General features: G+C 67.6%; 1 protein-coding gene across 2 annotated transcripts in view; it reads right to left on the reverse strand.

Moving 5' to 3' along the window:
• LOC125461474 (ubiquinol-cytochrome-c reductase complex assembly factor 1) overlaps nt 1-19,988 on the reverse strand; it is a 127,904-nt gene extending 107,916 nt beyond the window's left edge. The window contains exon 1 of one of the 2 annotated variants that reach the window (XM_048550298.1): nt 19,862-19,988. In XM_048550298.1, coding sequence (XP_048406255.1) covers nt 19,862-19,879 — 18 coding nt within the window. In that variant the 5' untranslated portion in view covers nt 19,880-19,988. The remainder of the gene's footprint in view (nt 1-19,861) is intronic. The other variant, XM_048550300.2, reaches the window with a different exon arrangement.
• Between the last annotated feature and the right edge of the window lie 863 nt (nt 19,989-20,851).

Here is a 20,851-nt window from a genome sequence, read left to right on the forward strand (position 1 = left end):
CCCCACTTCTCTCTCCCCCTCACCCTCTCCCACTCTCTCTCCCCCTCACCCTCTCCCCACTCTCTCTCCCCCTCACCCTCACCCCACTCTCTCTCCCCCGTCCCTCTCACCCTCTCTCTCTCCCCACTCCCCTCTCCCCGACTCTCTCCCCCCTCTCCTCATCCCACTCTCTCTCCCCCTCACACTCACCCACTCTCTCTCCCTCTCCCCTCACCCCACTCTCATCTCCCCTCACCTCACCACACTCCTCTCCCCCTCACCCTCACCACACTCTCTCTCCCCATCACCCTCACCACACTCTCTCTCCCCCTCACCCTCACCACACTCTCTCTCCCCCTCACCACACCACACTCTCTCTCCCCCTCACCTCCCCTCACCTACCACTCTCTCTCCCCTCACCTTCACTCCCACTCCCTCTCTCCCCTCCCCCTCTCTCCTCTCCCCCTCACCTTCACCCCACTCTCTCTCTATCCCCCTCCCCCTCACCCCACTCTCTCCCTCCCCCTCCCTCTCCCCACTCTCTCTCCCCCCCCTCCCTCACCCCACTCTCTCTCCCCCTCCCCCTCCCTCACCCCCACCCTCTCTCCCTCACCGCACCCTCTCCCCTCCCCCTCTCCCTCTCCCCCCCTCTCTACCCCTCTCCCCCTCCCCACTCTCCCCCTCCCCACTCTCCCCACTCTCCCCCTCCCTCTCCCCACTCTCCCCCTCCCTCTCCCCACTCTCCCTCTCCCCACTCTCCCTCTCCCTCTCCCCACTCTCCCTCTCCCCCTCACCCCACTCTCTCTCCCCCTCCCCCTCACCCCACTCTCTCTCCCCCTCCCCCTCACCCCACTCTCTCTCCCCCTCCCCCTCACCCCACTCTCTCTCCCCCTCACCCTCACCCCACTCTCGCTCCCCCTCACCCTCACCCCACTCTCTCTCCCCCTCACCCTCACCCCACTCTCTCCCTCCCCCTCCCTCTCCCCACTCTCTCGTCTCCCCCCCTCCCCCTCCCTCACCCCACCCTCTCTCCCCCCCCACTCCCTCACCCCACCCTCTCTCCCTCACCCCACTCTCCCCCCCTCCCCCTCCCTCTCTCTCACCCCACCCTCTCTCCCTCACCCCACCCTCTCTCCCTCACCGCACCCTCTCCCCCTCCCCCTCTCCCTCTCCCCCCCTCTCTACCCCTCTCCCACTCTCCCTCCTCTCCCCACTCTCCCTCTCTCCCCACTCCTCCCCCTCCCTCTCCCCACTCTCCCCCTCCCTCTCCCACTCTCCCTCTCCCCACCCTCCCTCTCCCCACTCTCCCCCTCCCTCTCCCCACTCTCCCCCTCCCTCTCCCCACTCTCCCCCTCCCCACTCTCCCCCTCCTCTCCCCACTCTCCCCCTCCCTCTCCCACTCTCCCCCCTCCCTCTCCCCACTCTCCCCCTCCCTCTCCCCACTCTCCCCCTCCCTCTCCCCACTCTCCCCCTCCCTCTCCCCACTCTCCCCCTCCCCACTCTCCCTCTCCCCACTCTCCCCTCCCTCTCCCCACTCTCCCTCTCCCCACTCGTCTCCCTCCCTCTCCCCACTCTCCCTCTCCCCACTCTCCCCCTCGCTCTCCCCACTCTCCCTCTCCCCACTCTCTCCTCTCCCACTCTCGCCTCTCCCCACTCTCCCTCTCCCCACTCTCCCTCTCCCCACTCTCCCTCTCCCCACTCTCCCTCTCCCTCTCCCCACTCTCCCTCTCCCTCTCCCCACTCTCCTCTCCCACTCTCCTCTCCCCACTCTCCCCACTCTCCCTCTCCCCCACTCTCCCCCTCCCTCTCCCCACTCTCCCCCTCCCTCTCCCCACTCTCCCCCTCCCTCTCCCCACTCTCCCGTGCTCCCCACTCTCCCTCTCCCCACTCTCCCTCTCCCCACTCTCCCTCTCCCCACTCTCCCTCTCCCCACTCTCCTCTCCCTCTCCCCACTCTCCCTCTCCCCACTCTCCCTCTCCCTCTCCCACTCTCCCTCTCCCTCTCCCCACTCTCCCTCTCCCCACTCTCCCTCTCCCCACTCTCCCTCTCCCCACTCTCCCCTCTCCCCACTCTCCCCTCTCCTCTCCCCACTCTCCCTCTCCCTCTCCCCACTCTCCCTCTCCCACTCTCCCCCTCCCTCTCCCCACTCTCCCCCTCCCTCTCCCCACTCTCCCCCTCCCTCTCCCCACTCTCCCCCTCCCTCTCCCCACTCTCCCCCTCCCTCTCCCCACACTCCCTCTCCCCACTCTCCCTCTCCCCACTCTCCCTCTCCCCACTCTCCCTCTCCCCACTCTCCCTCTCCCCACTCTCCCTCTCCCCACTCTCCCTCTCCCTCTCCCCACTCTCCCCCTCCCTCTCCCTCTCCCACTCTCCCCCTCCCTCTCCCCACTCTCCCCCTCCCTCTCCCCACTCTCCCCCTCCCTCTCCCCACTCTCCCCCTCCCTCTCCCCACTCTCCCCCTCCCTCTCCCCACTCTCCCCCTCCCTCTCCCCACTCTCCCCTCCCTCTCCCCACTCTCCCCCTCCCTCTCCCCACTCTCCCCCTCCCTCTCCCTCTCCCCACTCTCTCTCCCCCTCACCCTACTCTCTCTCCCCACTCCCTCTCCCCCTCTCCCTCTCCCCCTCACACCACACTCTCTCTCCCCCCTCACCTTCACCCCACTCTCTCTCCCCACTCCCTCTCCCCCGCCCCACTCTCTCTCCCCCTCTCCCTCCTCTCTCTCCCCCTCCCCCCACTCTCTCTCCCCCTCACCCTCACCCAACTCCTCTCCCCCCTCACCCTCACCCCACTCTCTCTCCCCCTCACCCTCACCCCACTCTCTCTCCCCCTCACCCTCACCCCACTCTCTCTCCCCCTCACCCTCACCCCACTCTCTCTCCCCCTCACCCTCACCCCACTCTCTCTCCCCCTCACCCTCACCCCACTCTCTCTCCCCACTCCCTACTCCCCCTCTCCCTCCCCCCTCACCCTCCTCTCTCTCCCCCTCACCCTCACCCCACTCTCTCTCCCCCTCACCTTCACCCCACTCTCTCTCCCCCACTCCCCTCTCCCCATCCCACTCTCTCTCCCCCTCCCCCTCTCCCCACTCTCTCTCCCCCTCACCCTCACCCCACTCTCTCTCCCCCTCTCCCCCCTCCCCACTCTCTCTCCCCACTCCCTCTCCCCCTCCCCACTCTCTCTCCCCACTCCCTCTCCCCCTCCCCACTCTCTCTCCCCACTCCCTCTCCCCCTCCCCACTCTCTCTCCCCCTCCCCCTCTCCCTCCCCACTCTCTCTCCCCCCTCCCCCTCTCCCTACTCTCTCTCCCCCTCTCCCCACTCTCTCTCCCCCACCCCACGCTCTCTCCCCCTCTCCCCCCTCCCCAAGCTCTCTCACCCTCTCCCCCCTCCCCAAGCTCTCTCCCCCTCTCCCCCCTCCCCACTCTCTCTCCCCCTCTCCCCCCTCCCCACTCTCTCTCCCCCTCTCCCCCCTCCCCACTCTCTCTCCCCCTCTCCCCCCTCCCCACTCTCTCTCCCCCCTCTCCCCCTCCCCACTCTCTCTCCCCCTCTCCCCCCTCCCCACTCTCTCTCCCCCTCTCCCCCCTCCCCACTCTCTCTCCCCCTCTCCCCCCTCCCACTCTCTCTCCCCCTCTCCCCCCTCCCCACTCTCTCTCCCCCCTCTCCCCCCTCCCCACTCTCTCTCCCCCTCTCCCCCCTCCCCACTCTCTCTCCCCCTCTCCCCCCCTCCCCACTCCTCTCCCCCTCTCCCCCCTCCCCACTCTCTCTCCCCCTCTCCCCCCTCCCCACTCTCTCTCCCCCTCCCCCCACTCTCTCCCCCTCCCCACTCTCTCTCCCCCTCCCCCCACTCTCTCCCCCTCCCCCCACTCTCTCCCCCTCCCCCCACTCTCTCCCCCTCCCCCCACTCTCTCCCCCTCCCCCCACTCTCTCCCCCTCGCCCCACTCTCTCCCCCTCCCCCTCACCCCACTCTCTCTCCCCCCTTCCCCCTCACCCCACTCTCCCCTCTCCCCCTCCCCCACTCTCTCTCCCACTCCCCCTCACCCCACTCTCTCTCCCCCTACCCCTCACCCCACTCTCTCTCCCCCTCCCCCTCAACCCCACTCTCTCTCCCCCTCCCCCTCACCCCACTCTCTCTCCCCCTCCCCCTCCCTCTCTCCCCACTCCCTCCCTCTCCCCCTCACCCCACTCTCTCTCCCCCTCCCTCTCCTCCCCACTCCCTCTCCCCCTCCCTCTCTCCCCTCCCCTCTCCCCCCCACCCCTGCCTCTCTCCCCACTCCCTCTCTCCCCTCTCCCCCCCACCCCTCCCTCTCTCCCCACTCCCTCTCTCCCCTCTCCCCCCCACCCCCTCCCTCCCTCTCTCCCCACTCCCTCTCTCCCCTCTCCCCCCCACCCCTCCCCTCTCTCCCCACTCCCTCTCTCCCCCTCTCCTCTCCCCTCACCCCACCCCTCTCCCTCTTCCCCCCCCCTCCCTCTCCCTCTCTCCCTCTCCCCCCCCTCTCCCTCTCTCTCTCCCCCCTCTCCCTCACCCCACTCTCTCTCCCCCACCCCCTCACCTCACTCTCTCCCCTCCTCCCCCTCACCACACTCTCTCTCCTCCTCCCCCTCACCCCACTCCCTCTCCCCCTCCCCACTCCCTCTCCCCCCTCCCCACTCCTCTCCCCCTCTCCCCCTCCCCACTCCCTCTCCCCCCTCTCCCCCCCCCACTCCCTCTCCCCCCCCACTCCCTCTCCCCCCCCACTCCCTCTCCCCCCCCCTCTCCCTCTCCCCCCCCTCCCCCCTCTCCCTCTCCCTCTCCCCCCTCTCCACTCTCCCTCTCCCCCCTCTCCACTCTCCCCCCTCTCCACTCTCCCTCTCCCCCCTCTCCACTCTCCCTCTCCCCCCTCTCCACTCTCCCCCCTCTCCACTCTCCCTCTCCCCCCCTCTCCCTCTCCCCCCTCTCCACTCTCCCTCTCCCCCCTCTCCACTCTCCCTCTCCCCCCCCAACTCCCTCTCCCCCCCTCCCTCTCCCCCTCTCTCTCCCCCTCCTCTCTCTCCCCCTCTCCCTCCTCCCACTCTCCCCCCACTCACTCCTCCCACTCTCCCCCACTCACTCCTCCCACTCTCTCCTCCCACTCTCTCTCTCCCACTCACTCCTCCCACTCTCTCTCCCCCTCCCCCCTCTCCCTCTCCCCACTCTCTCTCCCCCTCTCCCTCCTCTCTCTCCCCCTCTCCCTCACACCACTCTCTCTCTCCCCCTCTCCCTCACACCACTCTCTCTCCCTCCCCTCTCCCTCTCACCCCACTCTCTCTCCCTCCCCTCTCCCTCTCACCCCACTCTCTCTCCCTCCCCTCTCCCTCTCACCCCACTCTCTCTCCCTCCCCCTCTCCCTCTCACCCCACTCTCTCTCCCTCCCCTCTCCCTCTCACCCCACTCTCTCTCCCTCCCCCTCTCCCTCTCACCCCACTCTCTCTCCCTCCCCTCTCCCCTCACCCCACTCTCTCTCCCTCCCCTCTACCCTCTCACCCCACTCTCTCTCCCTCCCCCTCTACACCTCTCACCCCACTCTCTCTCCCTCCCCTCTCCCTCTCACCCCACTCTCTCTCCCTCCCCTCTCACCCCACTCTCTCTCTCTCCCCACTCCCTCTCCCCCACCCCTCACTCTCCCTCTCCCCCACCCCTCACTCTCCCTCTCCCCCCACTCACTCTCCCTCTCCCCCCACTCACTCTCCCTCTACCCCCACTCACTCTCCCTCTACCCCCACTCACTCTCCCTCTACCCCCACTCACTCTCCCTCTACCCCCACTCACTCTCCCTCTACCCCCACTCACTCTCCCTCTACCCCCCACTCACTCTCCCTCTCCCCCCACTCAACTCTCCCCTCCCCCCACTCACCTCCCTCCCCCCCACTCACTCTCCCTCTCCCCCCCACTCACTCTCCCTCTCCCCCACCACTCACTCTCCCTCCCCCCACTCACTCTCCCTCTCCCCCCACTCACTCTCCCCTCCCCCCACTCACTCTCCCTCTCCCCCCACTCACTCTCCCTCTCCCCACTCACTCTCCCTCTCCCCCACTCTCCCTCTCCCCACACTCTCTCCCCCTCCCCACTCTCTCTCCCCCCTCCCCCTCTCCCACTCTCTCTCCCCCTCAACCTCACCCCATTCTCTCTCCCCCTCACCCTCACCCCACTCTCCCTCCCCACTCCCTCTCCCTCTCCCCCTCCCCACACCTCTCCCTCTCCCCTCCCCACTCCCTCTCCCTCTCCCCCTCCCCACTCCCTCTCCCCCTCCCCCCCACTCCCTCTCCCCCTCCCCACTCCCTCACCCCCTCCCCACTCCCTCTCCCCCCACTCTCTCTCCCACACCCCAACTCTCTCTCCCCCTCTCCCTCTCCCCCTCCCCAACTCTCTCTCCCCCTCTCCCCACACCCCACTCTCTCTCCCCCTCACCCTCACCCCACTCTCTCTCCCCCTCACCCTCACCCCACCTCTCACCCACTCCCTCTCCCCCTCCCCACTCTCTCTCTCTCCCCCTCACCTTCACCCCACTCTCTCTCTATCCCCCTCCCCCTCACCCCACTCCCACTCCCTCCCCCCCCTCCCTCACCCACTCTCTCTCTCCCCCCCTCACCCCTCCCTCACCCCCACCCTCTCTCCCTCACCCCACTCTCCCCCCCTCCCCCTCCCTCTCCTCACCCCACCCTCTCTCCCTCACCGCACCCTCTCCCTCTCCCCCCCTCAAACCCCTCTCCCTCTCCCCACTCTCCCTCTCCCCCCACCCCACTCTCCCTCTCCCCACTCTCCCTCTCCCTCTCCCCACTCTCCCTCTCCCCCTCCCCACTCCCTCTCCCCCTCCCCACTCCCTCTCTCCCCCCCCCACTCCCCTCTCTCCCCTCTCCCTCTCCCCTCTCTCTCTCCCCCTCTCCCTCCTCCCACTCTCTCTCCCCCACTCACTCCTCCCACTCTCTCTCTCCCCACCTCACTCCTCCCACTCACCCCCACCCACTCCTCCCACTCTCCCCCACTCACTCCTCCCACTCTCCCCCACTCACTCCTCCCACTCTCTCTCCCCCACTCACTCCTCCCACTCTCTCTCTCCCCCACTCACTCCTCCCACTCACCCCCACTCACTCCTCCCACTCTCCCCCACTCACTCCTCCCACTCTCCCCCACTCACTCCTCCCACTCTCTCTCCCCCACTCACTCCTCCCACTCTCTCTCTCCCTCCCCTCTCCCTCTCACCCCACTCTCTCTCCCTCCCCTCTCCCTCTCACCCCACTCCTCCCCTCCCTCCCCTCTCCCTCTCCTCTCCCTCCCCTCTCCCTCCCTCCCCTCTCCTCCCCTCCCCTCTCCCTCCCTCCCACCCCACTCTCCCTCCACCCCACTCTCCCTCCACCCCACTCTCCCTCCCACCCCACTCTCCCTCCCACCCCACTCTCCCTCCCACCCCACTCTCCCTCCCACCCCACTCTCCCTCCCACCCCACTCTCCCTCCCACCCCACTCTCCCTCCCACCCCACTCTCCCTCCCACCCCACTCTCCCTCCCACCCCACTCTCCCTCCCACCCCACTCTCCCTCCCACCCCACTCTCCCTCCCACCCCACTCTCCCTCCCACCCCCACTCTCCCTCCCACCCCACTCTCCCTCCCACCCCACTCCCCCTCCCACCCCACTCTCCCTCCCACCCCACTCTCCCTCCCACCCCACTCTCCCTCCCACCCCACTCTCCCTCCCACCCCACTCTCCCTCCCACCCCACCTCCCCCACCCACTCTCCCTCCCCCACCCCACTCTCCCTCCCACCCCACTCTCCCTCCCACCCCACTCTCCCTCCCACCCCACTCTCTCTCCCACCCCACTCTCCTCCCACCCCACTCTCTCTCCCACCCCACTCTCTCTCCCTCCCCCTCTCCCTCTCCCCACTCTCTCTCCCACCCCCTCTCCCTCTCACCCCACTCTCTCTCCCACTCCCTCTCCCTCTCACCCCACTCTCTCCTCCCCACCCCCTCTCCCTCTCACCCCACTCTCTCTCCCACCCCCCTCTCCCTCTCACCCCACTCTCTCTCCCACCCCCTCTCCCACTCACCCCACTCTCTCTCCCACCCCCTCGCCCTCTCACCCCACTCTCTCTCCCACCCCCTCTCCCTCTCACCCCACTCTCACTCCCACCCCCTCTCCCTCTCACCCCACTCTCTCTCCCACCCCCTCTCCCTCTCACCCCACTCTCTCTCCCACCCCCTCTCCCTCTCACCCACTCTCTCCCCACCCCACTCTCCTCCCACCCCCTCTCCCTCTCACCCACCTCTCCCTCACCCCCACTCCTCCTCCCACCCCCTCTCCCTCTCACCCCACTCTCTCTCCCACCCCCTCTCCCTCTCACCCCACTCTCTCTCCCTCTCACCCCACTCTCCTCCCTCTCACCCCACTCTCTCTCCCACCCCCTCTCCCTCTCCACCCCACTCTCTCTCCCACCCCCTCTCCCTCTCACCCCACTCTCTCTCCCACCCCCTCTCCCTCTCACCCCACTCTCTCTCCCACCCCCCTCCCTCCACCCCACTCTCTCTCCCTGCCCTCTCCCTCTCACCCCACTCTCTCTCCCTGCACTCTCCCTCTCCCACCCCCTCTCCCCCCTCCCTCACACCACTCCTCTCACCCCACTCTCTCTCCCACCCCCTCTCCCTCTCACCCCACTCTCTCTCCCACCCCCTCTCCCTCTCACCCCACTCTCTCTCCCACCCCCTCACCCTCTCACCCCACTCTCTCACCCACCCCCTCTCCCTCTCACCCCCACTCTCTCACCCACCCCCTCACCCTCTCACCCCACTCTCTCTCCCTGCACTCTCCCTCTCCCACCCCCTCTCCCCCCTCCCTCACACCACTCTCTCTCCCACCCCCTCTCCCTCTCACCCCACTCTCTCTCCCTCCCCCTCTCCCTCTCACCCCACTCTCTCTCCCACCCCCTCTCCCTCTCACCCCACTCTCTCTCCCTGCCCTCTCCCTCTCACCCCACTCTCTCTCCCTGCACTCTCCCTCTCCCACCCCACTCTCTCTCCCTGCACTCTCCCTCTCCCACCCCACTCTCTCTCCCTGCACTCTCCCTCTCCCACCCCACTCTCTCCCACCCCCTCACCCTCTCACCCCACTCTCTCTCCCACCCCCTCTCCCTCTCACCCCACTCTCTCACCCCACTCTCTCTCCCTCTCACCCCACTCTCTCTCCCACCCCCTCTCCCTCTCACCCCACTCTCTCTCCCACCCCCCTCTCCCTCCCACCCCCTCTCCCTCTCACCCCACTCTCTCTCCCACCCCCTCTCCCTCTCACCCCCTCTCCCTCTCACCCCACTCTCTCTCCCACCCCCTCTCCCTCTCACCCCACTCTCTCTCCCTGCCCTCTCCCTCTCACCCCACTCTCTCTCCCTGCACTCTCCCTCTCCCACCCCCTCTCCCCCCTCCCTCACACCACTCCTCCTCACCCCACTCCCACTCTCCCCACCCCCTCTCCCTCTCACCCCACTCTCTCTCCCACCCCCTCTCCCTCTCACCCCACTCTCTCTCCCACCCCACTCTCTCTCCCACCCCCTCTCCCTCTCACCCCACTCTCTCTCCTGCCCTCTCCCTCTCACCCCACTCTCTCTCCCTGCCCTCTCCCTCTCACCCCACTCTCTCTCCCTGCACTCTCCCTCTCCCACCCCACACTCTCTCCCTGCACTCTCCCACTCCCACCCCCCTCTCCCCCCACCCTCACACCACTCTCCTCCCACCCCCTCTCCCTCTCACCCCACTCTCTCTCCCACCCCCTCCCCTCTCACCCCACTCTCTCTCCCACACCCTCTCCCTCTCACCCCACCTCTCCTCTCCCACCCCCCCTCCCTCTCACCCCACTCTCTCTCCCTGCCCTCTCCCTCTCACCCCACTCTCTCTCCCTGCCCTCTCCCTCTCACCCCACCTCTCTCCCTGCACTCTCCCTCTCCCACTCCCTCTCCCCCCTCCCTCACACCACTCCTCTCACCCCACTTCTCTCTCCCACCCCCTCTCCCTCTCACCCCACTCTCTCCCACCCCCTCTCCCTCTCACCCCACTCTCTCGCCCACCCCCTCTCCCTCTCACCCCACTCTCTCTCCCACCCCCTCTCCCTCTCACCCCACTCTCACTCCCACCCCCCCTCTCCCTCTCACCCCCACTCTCTCTCCCTGCCCTCTCCCTCTCACCCCACACTCTCTCCCTCCCTCTCCCTCTCACCCCCACCCACTCACCCCTGCACTCTCCCTCTCCCACCCCCTCTCCCCCCCTCCCTCACACCACTCCTCTCACCCCCACTCTCTCTCCCACCCCCCTCTCCCTCACACCCCACTCTCTCTCCCACCCCCTCTCCCTCTCACCCCACTCTCTCTCCCTCCCCTCACCCTCTCACCCCACCTCTCTCCCTCCCCTCCCACTCACCCCACTCTCTCACCCACCCCCTCTCCCTCTCACCCCACACTCTCTCCCACCCCCTCTCCCTCTCACCCAACACTCTCTCCCTCCCCTCTCCCTCTCACCCCACTCTCTCTCCCTCCCCTCACCCTCCACCCCACACTCTCCCCACCCCCACTCACCCCATCACACTCCCACCCCCTCACCCACTCACCCCACTCTCACTCCCACCCCCTCTCCCTCTCACCCCACTCTCTCTCCCACCCCCTCTCCCTCTCACCCCACTCTCTCTCCCACCCCCCTCCCTCTCACCCCACTCTCTCTCCCACCCCCTCTCCCTCTCACCCCACTCTCTCTCCCACCCCCTCTCCCTCTCACCCCACTCTCTCTCCCACCCCCTCTCCCTCTCACCCCACTCTCTCTCCCACCCCCCTCTCCCTCTCACCCCACTCTCTCTCCCACCCCCTCTCCCTCTCACCCCACTCTCTCTCCCACCCCCACTCCCTCTCACCCCACTCTCTCTCCCACCCCCTCTCCCTCACACCCCACTCTCACACCCACCCCCTCTCCCTCACACACCCCACTCTCTCTCCCACCCCCCTCTCCCTCTCACCCCACTCTCTCTCCCACCCCCTCTCCCTCTCACCCCACTCTCTCTCCCACCCCCTCTCCCTCTCACCCCACTCTCTCTCCTGCCCCTCTCCCTCTCACCCCACTCTCTCTCCCTCACTCTCCCTCTCCACCCCCCCTCTCCCCCCTCCCTCACACCACTCCTCTCACCCCACTCTCTCTCCCACCCCCACTCACACTCCCACCCCACTCTCCCTCACACCCCACTCCTCTCACCCTCCCCTCTCCCTCTCACCCCACTCACTCTCCCTCACCCCTCTCTCTCTCCCCCCCTCCCTCACCCCCCTCTCTCTCCCCCCCTCCCTCACCCTCTCTCTCTCCCCCCCCTCCCTCACCCCTCTCTCTCTCCCCCCCTCCCTCACCCCTCTCTCTCCCCCCCTCCCTCACCCCTCTCTCTCCCCCCCCTCCCTCACCCCTCTCTCTCTCCCCCCCCCCTCTCTCTCCCCCCCCCTCCCTCACCCCTCTCTCTCTCCCCCCCGCCCTCACCCCTCTCTCTGCCCCCCCTCCCTCACCCCTCTCTCTGCCCCCCCTCCCTCACCCCTCTCTCTGCGCCCCCCTCCCTCACCCCTCTCTCTCTCCCCCCCTCCCTCACCCCTCTCTCTGCCCCCCCTCCCTCACCCCTCTCTCTCTCCCCCCCTCCCTCACCCCTCTCTCTGCACCCCCCCTCACCCCCTCTCTCTCTCTCCCCCCCTCCCTCACCCCTCTCTCTCTCTCCCCCCCTCCCTCACCCCTCTCTCTCTCTCCCCCCCTCCCTCACCCCTCTCTCTCTCTCCCCCCCTCCCTCACCCCTCTCTCTCTCTCCCCCCCTCCCTCACCCCTCTCTCTCTCTCCCCCCCTCCCTCACCCCTCTCTCTCTCTCCCCCCCTCCCTCACCCCACTCTCTCTCTCCCCCCCTCCCACACCCCTCTCTCTCTCCCCCCCTCCCTCACCCCTCTCTCTCTCCCCCCCCTCCCTCACCCCTCTCTCTCTCCCCCCCTCCCTCACCCCTCTCTCTCTCCCCCCCTCCCTCACCCCTCTCTCTCTCCCCCCCCTCCCTCACCCCTCTCTCTCTCCCCCCCTCCCTCACCCCTCTCTCTCTCCCCCCCACCCTCACCCCTCTCTCTCTCCCCCCACCCTCACCCCTCTCTCTCTCCCCCCCACCCTCACCCCACTCTCTCTCCCCCCCACCCTCACCCCTCTCTCTCTCCCCCCCACCCTCACCCCTCTCTCTCTCCCCCCCACCCTCACCCCTCTCTCTCTCCCCCCCCCCTCACCCCTCTCACCCACCCTCACCCCTCACTCCCTCTCCCACCCTCAGCCAACTCTCTCCCACCCTCAGCCAACTCTCTCCCACCCTCAGCCAACTCTCTCCCACCCTCACCGTCTCCCTCTCCCAACTCTCTCTCACCCTCACCCTCTCCCAACTCTCTCTCACCCTCACCCTCTCCCAACTCTCTCTCACCCTCACCCTCTCCCAACACTCCCTCACCCTCTCCCAACTCTCTCTCACCCTCTCCCAACTCTCTCTCACCCTCTCCCAACTCTCTCTCACCCTCTCCCAACTCTCCTCACCCCTCCCAACTCTCTCTCACCCTCACCCTCTCCCAACTCTCTCTCACCCTCACCCTCTCCCAACTCTCTCTCACCCTCACCCTCTCCCAACTCTCTCTCACCCTCACCCCTCTCCCAACTCTCTCTCACCCTCACCCTCTCCCAACTCTCCTCTCACCCTCACCAACTCCCAACTCTCTCTCACCCTCACCCTCTCCCAACTCTCTCTCACCCTCACCCTCTCCCAACTCTCTCTCACCCTCACCCTCTCCCAACTCTCTCTCACCCTCACCCTCTCCCAACTCTCTCTCACCCTCACCCTCTCCCAACTCTCTCTCACCCTCACCCTCTCCCAACTCTCTCTCACCCTCACCCAACTCTCTCTCACCCTCACCCTCTCCCAACTCTCCTCCTCCCTCACCACTCCCTCCGACCACCCTCAACCCCTGCCTCACCCACCCCTCCGACCACCCTCACCCCCCCTCCCACCACACTCACCCTCTCCCTCACCCCCCCTCCAACCACCCTCACCCTCTCCCTCAACCCCCTCAAACCACCCTCTCCCTCACCCCACCTCAAACCACCCTCACCCCCCCACCTCCCCCTCTAACCACCCTCACACCACCCTAACCCCCCCATCCACCACCCTCACCCCGCCAAACACCCTCACCACCCCCTCACGCCCCCATCCAACCACCCTCACCCCCCCATCCCCCCTCCAACCACCCTCACCCCCCCCCCAACCACCCTCACCCTCTCCCACACCCCCCCTCCAACCACCCTCACCCCCCCCCCAACCACCCTCACCCCTCCCACACCCCCCCCAACCACCCTCACCCTCTCCACACCCCCCCCCAACCACCCTCACCCTCTCCCACACCCCCCCTCCAACCACCCTCACCCTCTCCCACACCCCCCCCTCCAACCACCCTCACCCTCTCCCACACTCCCCCCCTCCAACCACCCTCACCCCTCCCCCACACCCCCCCTCCAACCACCCTCACCCTCTCCCACAACCCCCCCTCCAACCACCCCACCCTCTCCCACACCCCCCCTCCACCCCCCACCCCCCCACACCCCCCCCCCCCAACCACCCCCACCCTCACCCACACACCCCCCCCACCACCCCCCCTCACCCACACACCCCCCCCAACCACCCCACCCCTCACCCACACACCCCCCTCCACCACCCTCACCCCCCCACCTCCCCCTCTAACCACCCACACACCACCCTAACCCCCCATCCAACCACCCACACCCACTCCCACACCTCCCCCTCCAACCACCCTCACCCTCTCCCACACCCCCCCCCTCCCCACACCCCCCCCCTCCAACCACCCTCACCCTCTCCCACACACCCCCCACCAACCACCCTCACCCCTCCCACACACCCCCCTCCAACCACCCTCCCTCTCCCACACACCCCCCTCCAACCACCCTCACCCTCTCCCTCACCCCCCCCTCCAACCACCCTCACCCCCCCACCTCCCCCTCTAACCACCCTCACACCACCCTAACCCCCCATCCAACCACCCTCACCCCCCCAAACACCCTCACGCCCCCCTCACCCACCCTCCAACCACCCTCACCCACTCCCACACCCCCCCCTCCAACCACCCTCACCCTCTCCCACACCCCCCCCTCCAACCACCCTCACCCACTCCCACACACCCCCCTCTCACCACCCTCACCCTCTCCAACACCCCCCCCTCTCACCACCCTCACCCTCTCCAACACCCCCCCCTCCAACCACCCTCACCCTCTCCCACGCCCCCCCCTCCAACCACCCTCACCCTCTCACACACCCCCCCCCCCAACCACCCTCACCCTCTCCCACACCCCCCCCTCTCACCACCCTCACCCTCTCCCACACCCCCCCCTCTCACCACCCTCACCCTCTCCAACACCCCCCCCTCTCACCACCCTCACCCTCTCCAACACCCCCCCCTCTCACCACCCTCACCCTCTCCAACACCCCCCCCTCTCACCACCCTCACCCTCTCCAACACCCCCCCCTCCAACCACCCTCACCCTCTCCCACACCCCCCCCTCCAACCACCCTCACCCTCTCCCACACCCCCCCCCTCCAACCACCCTCACCCTCTCACACACCCCCCCCAACCACCCTCACCCTCTCCCACACACCCCCGTCCAACCACCCTCACCCTCTCCCACACACCCCCGTCCAACCACCCTCACCCTCTCCCACCCCCCCCGTCCAACCACCCTCACCCTCTCCCACACCCCCCCATCCAACCACCCTCACCCTCTCCCCACCCCCCCCGTCCAACCACCCTCACCCTCTCCCACACCCCCCCGTCCAACCACCCTCACCCTCTCGCACTCCCCCCCGTCCAACCACCCTCACCCTCTCCCACACCCCCCCGTCCAACCTCCCTCACCCTCTCCCACACCCCCCCGTCCAACCTCCCTCACCCTCTCCCACACCCCCCCGTCCAACCTCCCTCACCCTCTCCCACACCCTCCCGTCCAACCTCCCTCACCCTCTCCCTCACCCCCCCGTCCAACCACCCTCACCCCCCCACCTCCCCCTCTAACTACCCTCACACCACCCTAACCCCCCATCCAACCACCCTCACCCCCCCCAAACACCCTCACGCCCCCCTCACCCCTCCTCCAACCACCCCCACCCCCCCTCCAACCACCCTCACCCGCCCCCCAACCACCCTCACCCTCTCCCACACCACCCCTCCAACCACCCTCACCCCCTCCCACACCACCCCTCCAACCACCCTCACCCTCTCCCACACCCCCCCTCCAACCACCCTCACCCTCTCCCACACCCCCCCTCCAACCACCCTCACCCTCTCCCACACCCCCCCTCCAACCACCCTCACCCTCTCCCACACTCCCCCCCTCCAACCACCCTCACCCTCTCCCACACTCCCCCCCTCCAACCACCCTCACCCTCTCCCACAACCCCCCCTCCAACCACCCTCACCCTCTCCCACACCTCCCCCTCCAACCACCCTCACCCTCTCCCACACCCCCCCCCTCCAACCACCCTCACCCTCTCCCACACACCCCCCTCCAACCACCCTCCCTCTCCCACACACCCCCCTCCAACCACCCTCACCCTCTCCCACACACCCCCCTCCAACCACCCTCACCCTCTCCCACACACCCCCCTCCAACCACCCTCACCCCCCCACCTCCCCCTCTAACCACCCTCACACCACCCTAACCCCCCATCCAACCACCCTCACCCTCTCCCACACCTCCCCCTCCAACCACCCTCACCCTCTCCCACACCCCCCCCTCTCCCACACCCCCCCCTCCAACCACCCTCACCCTCTCCCACACCCCCCCCTCCAACCACCCTCACCCTCTCCCACACCCCCCCCCCAACCACCCTCACCCTCTCACACACCCCCCCCAACCACCCTCACCCTCTCCCACACACCCCCGTCCAACCACCCTCACCCTCTCCCACACACCCCCGTCCAACCACCCTCACCCTCTCCCACCCCCACCGTCCAACCACCCTCACCCTCTCCCACACCCCCCCGTCCAACCACCCTCACCCTCTCCCACCCCCCCGTCCAACCACCCTCACCCTCTCCCACACCCCCCCGTCCAACCACCCTCACCCTCTCGCACTCCCCCCCGTCCAACCACCCTCACCCTCTCCCACACCCCCCCGTCCAACCTCCCTCACCCTCTCCCACACCCCCCCGTCCAACCTCCCTCACCCTCTCCCACACCCCCCCGTCCAACCTCCCTCACCCTCTCCCACACCCTCCCGTCCAACCTCCCTCACCCTCTCCCTCACCCCCCCGTCCAACCACCCTCACCCCCCCACCTCCCCCTCTAACTACCCTCACACCACCCTAACCACCCATCCAACCACCCTCACCCCCCCCAAACACCCTCACGCCCCCCTCACCCCTCCTCCAACCACCCCCACCCCCCCTCCAACCACCCTCACCCGCCCCCCAACCACCCTCACCCTCTCCCACACCACCCCTCCAACCACCCTCACCCTCTCCCACACCCCCCCTCCAACCACCCTCACCCTCTCCCACACCCCCCCTCCAACCACCCTCACCCTCTCCCACACCCCCCCTCCAACCACCCTCACCCTCTCCCACACCCCCCCTCCAACCACCCTCACCCTCTCCCACACTCCCCCCCTCCAACCACCCTCACCCTCTCCCACACTCCCCCCCTCCAACCACCCTCACCCTCTCCCACAACCCCCCCTCCAACCCCCCTCACCCTCTCCCACACCTCCCCCTCCAACCACCCTCACCCTCTCCCACACCCCCCCCCCTCCAACCACCCTCACCCTCTCCCACACACCCCCCTCCAACCACCCTCCCTCTCCCACACACCCCCCTCCAACCACCCTCACCCTCTCCCACACACCCCCCTCCAACCACCCTCACCCCCCCACCTCCCCCTCTAACCACCCTCACACCACCCTAACCCCCCATCCAACCACCCTCACCCTCTCCCACGCCTCCCCCTCCAACCACCCTCACCCTCTCCCACACCCCCCCTCCAACCACCCTCACCCTCTCCCACAAACCCCCTCCAACCACCCTCACCCTCTCCCACACCTCCCCCTCCAACCACCCTCACCCTCTCCCACACCCCCCCCCTCCAACCACCCTCACCCTCTCCCACACACCCCCCTCCAACCACCCTCCCTCTCCCACACACCCCCCTCCAACCACCCTCACCCTCTCCCACACACCCCCCTCCAACCACCCTCACCCTCTCCCACACACCCCCCTCCAACCACCCTCACCCCCCCACCTCCCCCTCTAACCACCCTCACACCACCCTAACCCCCCATCCAACCACCCTCACCCTCTCCCACACCTCCCCCTCCAACCACCCTCACCCTCTCCCACACCCCCCCCTCCAACCACCCTCACCCTCTCCCACACCCCCCCCTCCAACCACCCTCACCCTCTCCCACACACCCCCCTCCAACCACCCTCACCCTCTCCCACACACCCCCCTCCAACCACCCTCCCTCTCCCACACACCCCCCTCCAACCACCCTCACCCTCTCCCTCACCCCCCCCTCCAACCACCCTCACCCCCCCACCTCCCCCTCTAACCACCCTCACACCACCCTAACCCCCCATCCAACCACCCTCACCCCCCCAAACACCCTCACGCCCCCCTCACCCACCCTCCAACCACCCTCACCCTCTCCCACACCCCCCCCTCCAACCACCCTCACCCTCTCCCACACCCCCCCTCCAACCACCCTCACCCACTCCCACACACCCCCCTCCAACCACCCTCCCTCTCCCACACACCCCCCTCCAACCACCCTCACCCTCTCCCTCACCCCCCCCTCCAACCACCCTCACCCTCTCCCTCACCCCCCCCTCCAACCACCCTCACCCCCCCCACCTCCCCCTCTAACCACCCTCACACCACCCTAACCCCCCATCCAACCACCCTCACCCCCCCAAACACCCTCACGCCCCCCTCACCCACCCTCCAACCACCCTCACCCTCTCCCACACCCCCCCCTCCAACCACCCTCACCCTCTCCCACACCCCCCCTCCAACCACCCTCACCCACTCCCACACACCCCCCTCTCACCACCCTCACCCTCTCCAACACCCCCCCCTCTCACCACCCTCACCCTCTCCAACACCCCCCCCTCCAACCACCCTCACCCTCTCCCACGCCCCCCCCCTCCAACCACCCTCACCCTCTCCCACGCCCCCCCCTCCAACCACCCTCACCCTCTCACACACCCCCCCCCCAACCACCCTCACCCTCTCCCACACCCCCCCTCCAACCACCCTCACCCACTCCCACACACCCCCCTCTCACCACCCTCACCCTCTCCAACACCCCCCCCTCTCACCACCCTCACCCTCTCCAACACCCCCCCCTCCAACCACCCTCACCCTCTCCCACGCCCCCCCTCCAACCACCCTCACCCTCTCACACGCCCCCCCCCCAACCACCCTCACCCTCTCACACGCCCCCCCCTCTCACCACCCTCACCCTCTCCCACACCCCCCCCTCTCACCACCCTCACCCTCTCCAACACCCCCCCCTCTCACCACCCTCACCCTCTCCAACACCCCCCCCTCTCACCACCCTCACCCTCTCCAACACCCCCCCCTCTCACCACCCTCACCCTCTCCAACACCCCCCCCTCTCACCACCCTCACCCTCTCCAACACCCCCCCCTCTCACCACCCTCACCCTCTCCAACACCCCCCCCTCTCACCACCCTCACCCTCTCCCACACCCCCCCCCTCCAACCACCCTCACCCTCTCCCACACACCCCCGTCCAACCACCCTCACCCTCTCCCACACACCCCCGTCCAACCACCCTCACCCTCTCCCACTCCCCCCGTCCAACCACCCTCACCCTCTCCCACACCCCCCCGTCCAACCACCCTCACCCTCTCCCACCCCCCCCGTCCAACCACCCTCACCCTCTCCCACACCCCCCCGTCCAACCACCCTCACCCTCTCGCACTCCCCCCCGTCCAACCACCCTCACCCTCTCCCACACCCCCCCGTCCAACCTCCCTCACCCTCTCCCACACCCCCCCGTCCAACCTCCCTCACCCTCTCCCACACCCCCCCGTCCAACCTCCCTCACCCTCTCCCACACCCTCCCGTCCAACCTCCCTCACCCTCTCCCTCACCCCCCCGTCCAACCACCCTCACCCCCCCACCTCCCCCTCTAACTACCCTCACACCACCCTAACCCCCCATCCAACCACCCTCACCCCCCCCAAACACCCTCACGCCCCCCTCACCCCTCCTCCAACCACCCCCACCCCCCCTCCAACCACCCCCACCCCCACCCCCACCCCCACCCCCCCCTCCAACCACCCTCACCCCCCCTCCAACCACCCCCCCCCTCCAACCACCCTCACCCCCCCTCCAACCACCCTCACCCACATCTCCCACCCTCACCCTCCCCACCACCCTCACCCTCCCCACCACCCTCACCCCCCCCCAACCACCCTCACCCCCCCCCAACCACCCTCACCCTCCCCTCCAACCACCCTCACCCTCCCCTCCAACCACCCTCACCCTCTCCCACACCCCCCCCTCAAACCACCCTCAACCTCTCCCTCACCCCCCTCCGACCACCATCTCCCCCTCCCTCACCTCCCCTCCGACCACCATCTCCCCCTCCCTCACCTCCCCTCCGACCCCCCCACCCCCTCTCCAACCACCCTCACCTCCCCTCCGACCCCCCCACCCCCTCTCCAACCACCCTCACCCCCTCTCCAACCACCCTCACCCTCTCGTCACTCCCCCCCCTCCCCCTCACCCCCCCTCCCCCACCCCCACCCCCTTAACCCCACTCACCAGGGGGAGGCCACTCATACCCCGCGGATCTAAAGGACTGTCCTTCCCTGTCCCCAGAGTCTCACGCCGCTTAGACCGGAAATGGTCCGCCCCGCTTTCTGTTCCGGGTCCCCCCGCGGAACAAACATTCCGCCCTGGGCCGGGGAGCGTTGTTGACCCGGACAGGGACAGGGATCCTGGTGGTGGAGAGAGCCCGGGCTGCCCCTGTGCTGGGTCTGGGGTCTGGGGTCTGGGGGCTGGGGGCTGGGGTCTGGGGGCTGGGGTCTGGGGGCTGGGGTCTGGGGTCTGGGGCCTGGGGGCTGGGGCTGGGATCCGGGGTCTGGGGGCTGGGGGCTGGGGTCTGGGGGCTGGGGTCGGGGTCGGGGTCTGGGGGCTGGGGGCTGGGGCTTGTGCTTGTCTTTCAGGGAGAGCTCTCACCCGGGCCACCATCACAGCCCCTGACATTGTCTGCTGCCTGTAACTAGAATAGGAAATAAACAGTTCCTTTAGAAAGACAATAAACCAGAAATTGTCCCAGAAAACTAACAGAGATGAAAGAAAACTGTGAAAATATTTCTGCAACCTTTCAAAACCAAAATTCCTCGTTTAAAAAACATGTTAATTCATTTGTACACGTTTGTGTCCACTGCAATGAAACACGTGTGAAATGAATGGTCTAAGAGAGATCACAAAATTCTTTAAGCATGAACTTATTCGTTAAGGTTATGGTAGACTCAGATTCAAAATAAGAGTATTAAAATCATAAAACCATTAAATAAAACCGTGATCTTGGATTCATGTGGTGCTACACGTTATCCCACTACACTTCTGTGTCTGTGAAATATTCCATACTGTACTGTTTTGACACCTTCACTTTGATAAATTGTTATGATCTCTCTAATTAGTTTGTACAGTTTTGGAATACTTATTACTTTGGTTGGACCCTTTGACACACAACTCTTCCATCTATCATGTTATTCCAGTCGTTTGGTTTGTCTCCAGCACCACCTT

This window comes from Stegostoma tigrinum, chromosome 19, assembly GCF_030684315.1.
Source record: "Stegostoma tigrinum isolate sSteTig4 chromosome 19, sSteTig4.hap1, whole genome shotgun sequence".
NCBI lineage: Eukaryota > Metazoa > Chordata > Chondrichthyes > Orectolobiformes > Stegostomatidae > Stegostoma > Stegostoma tigrinum.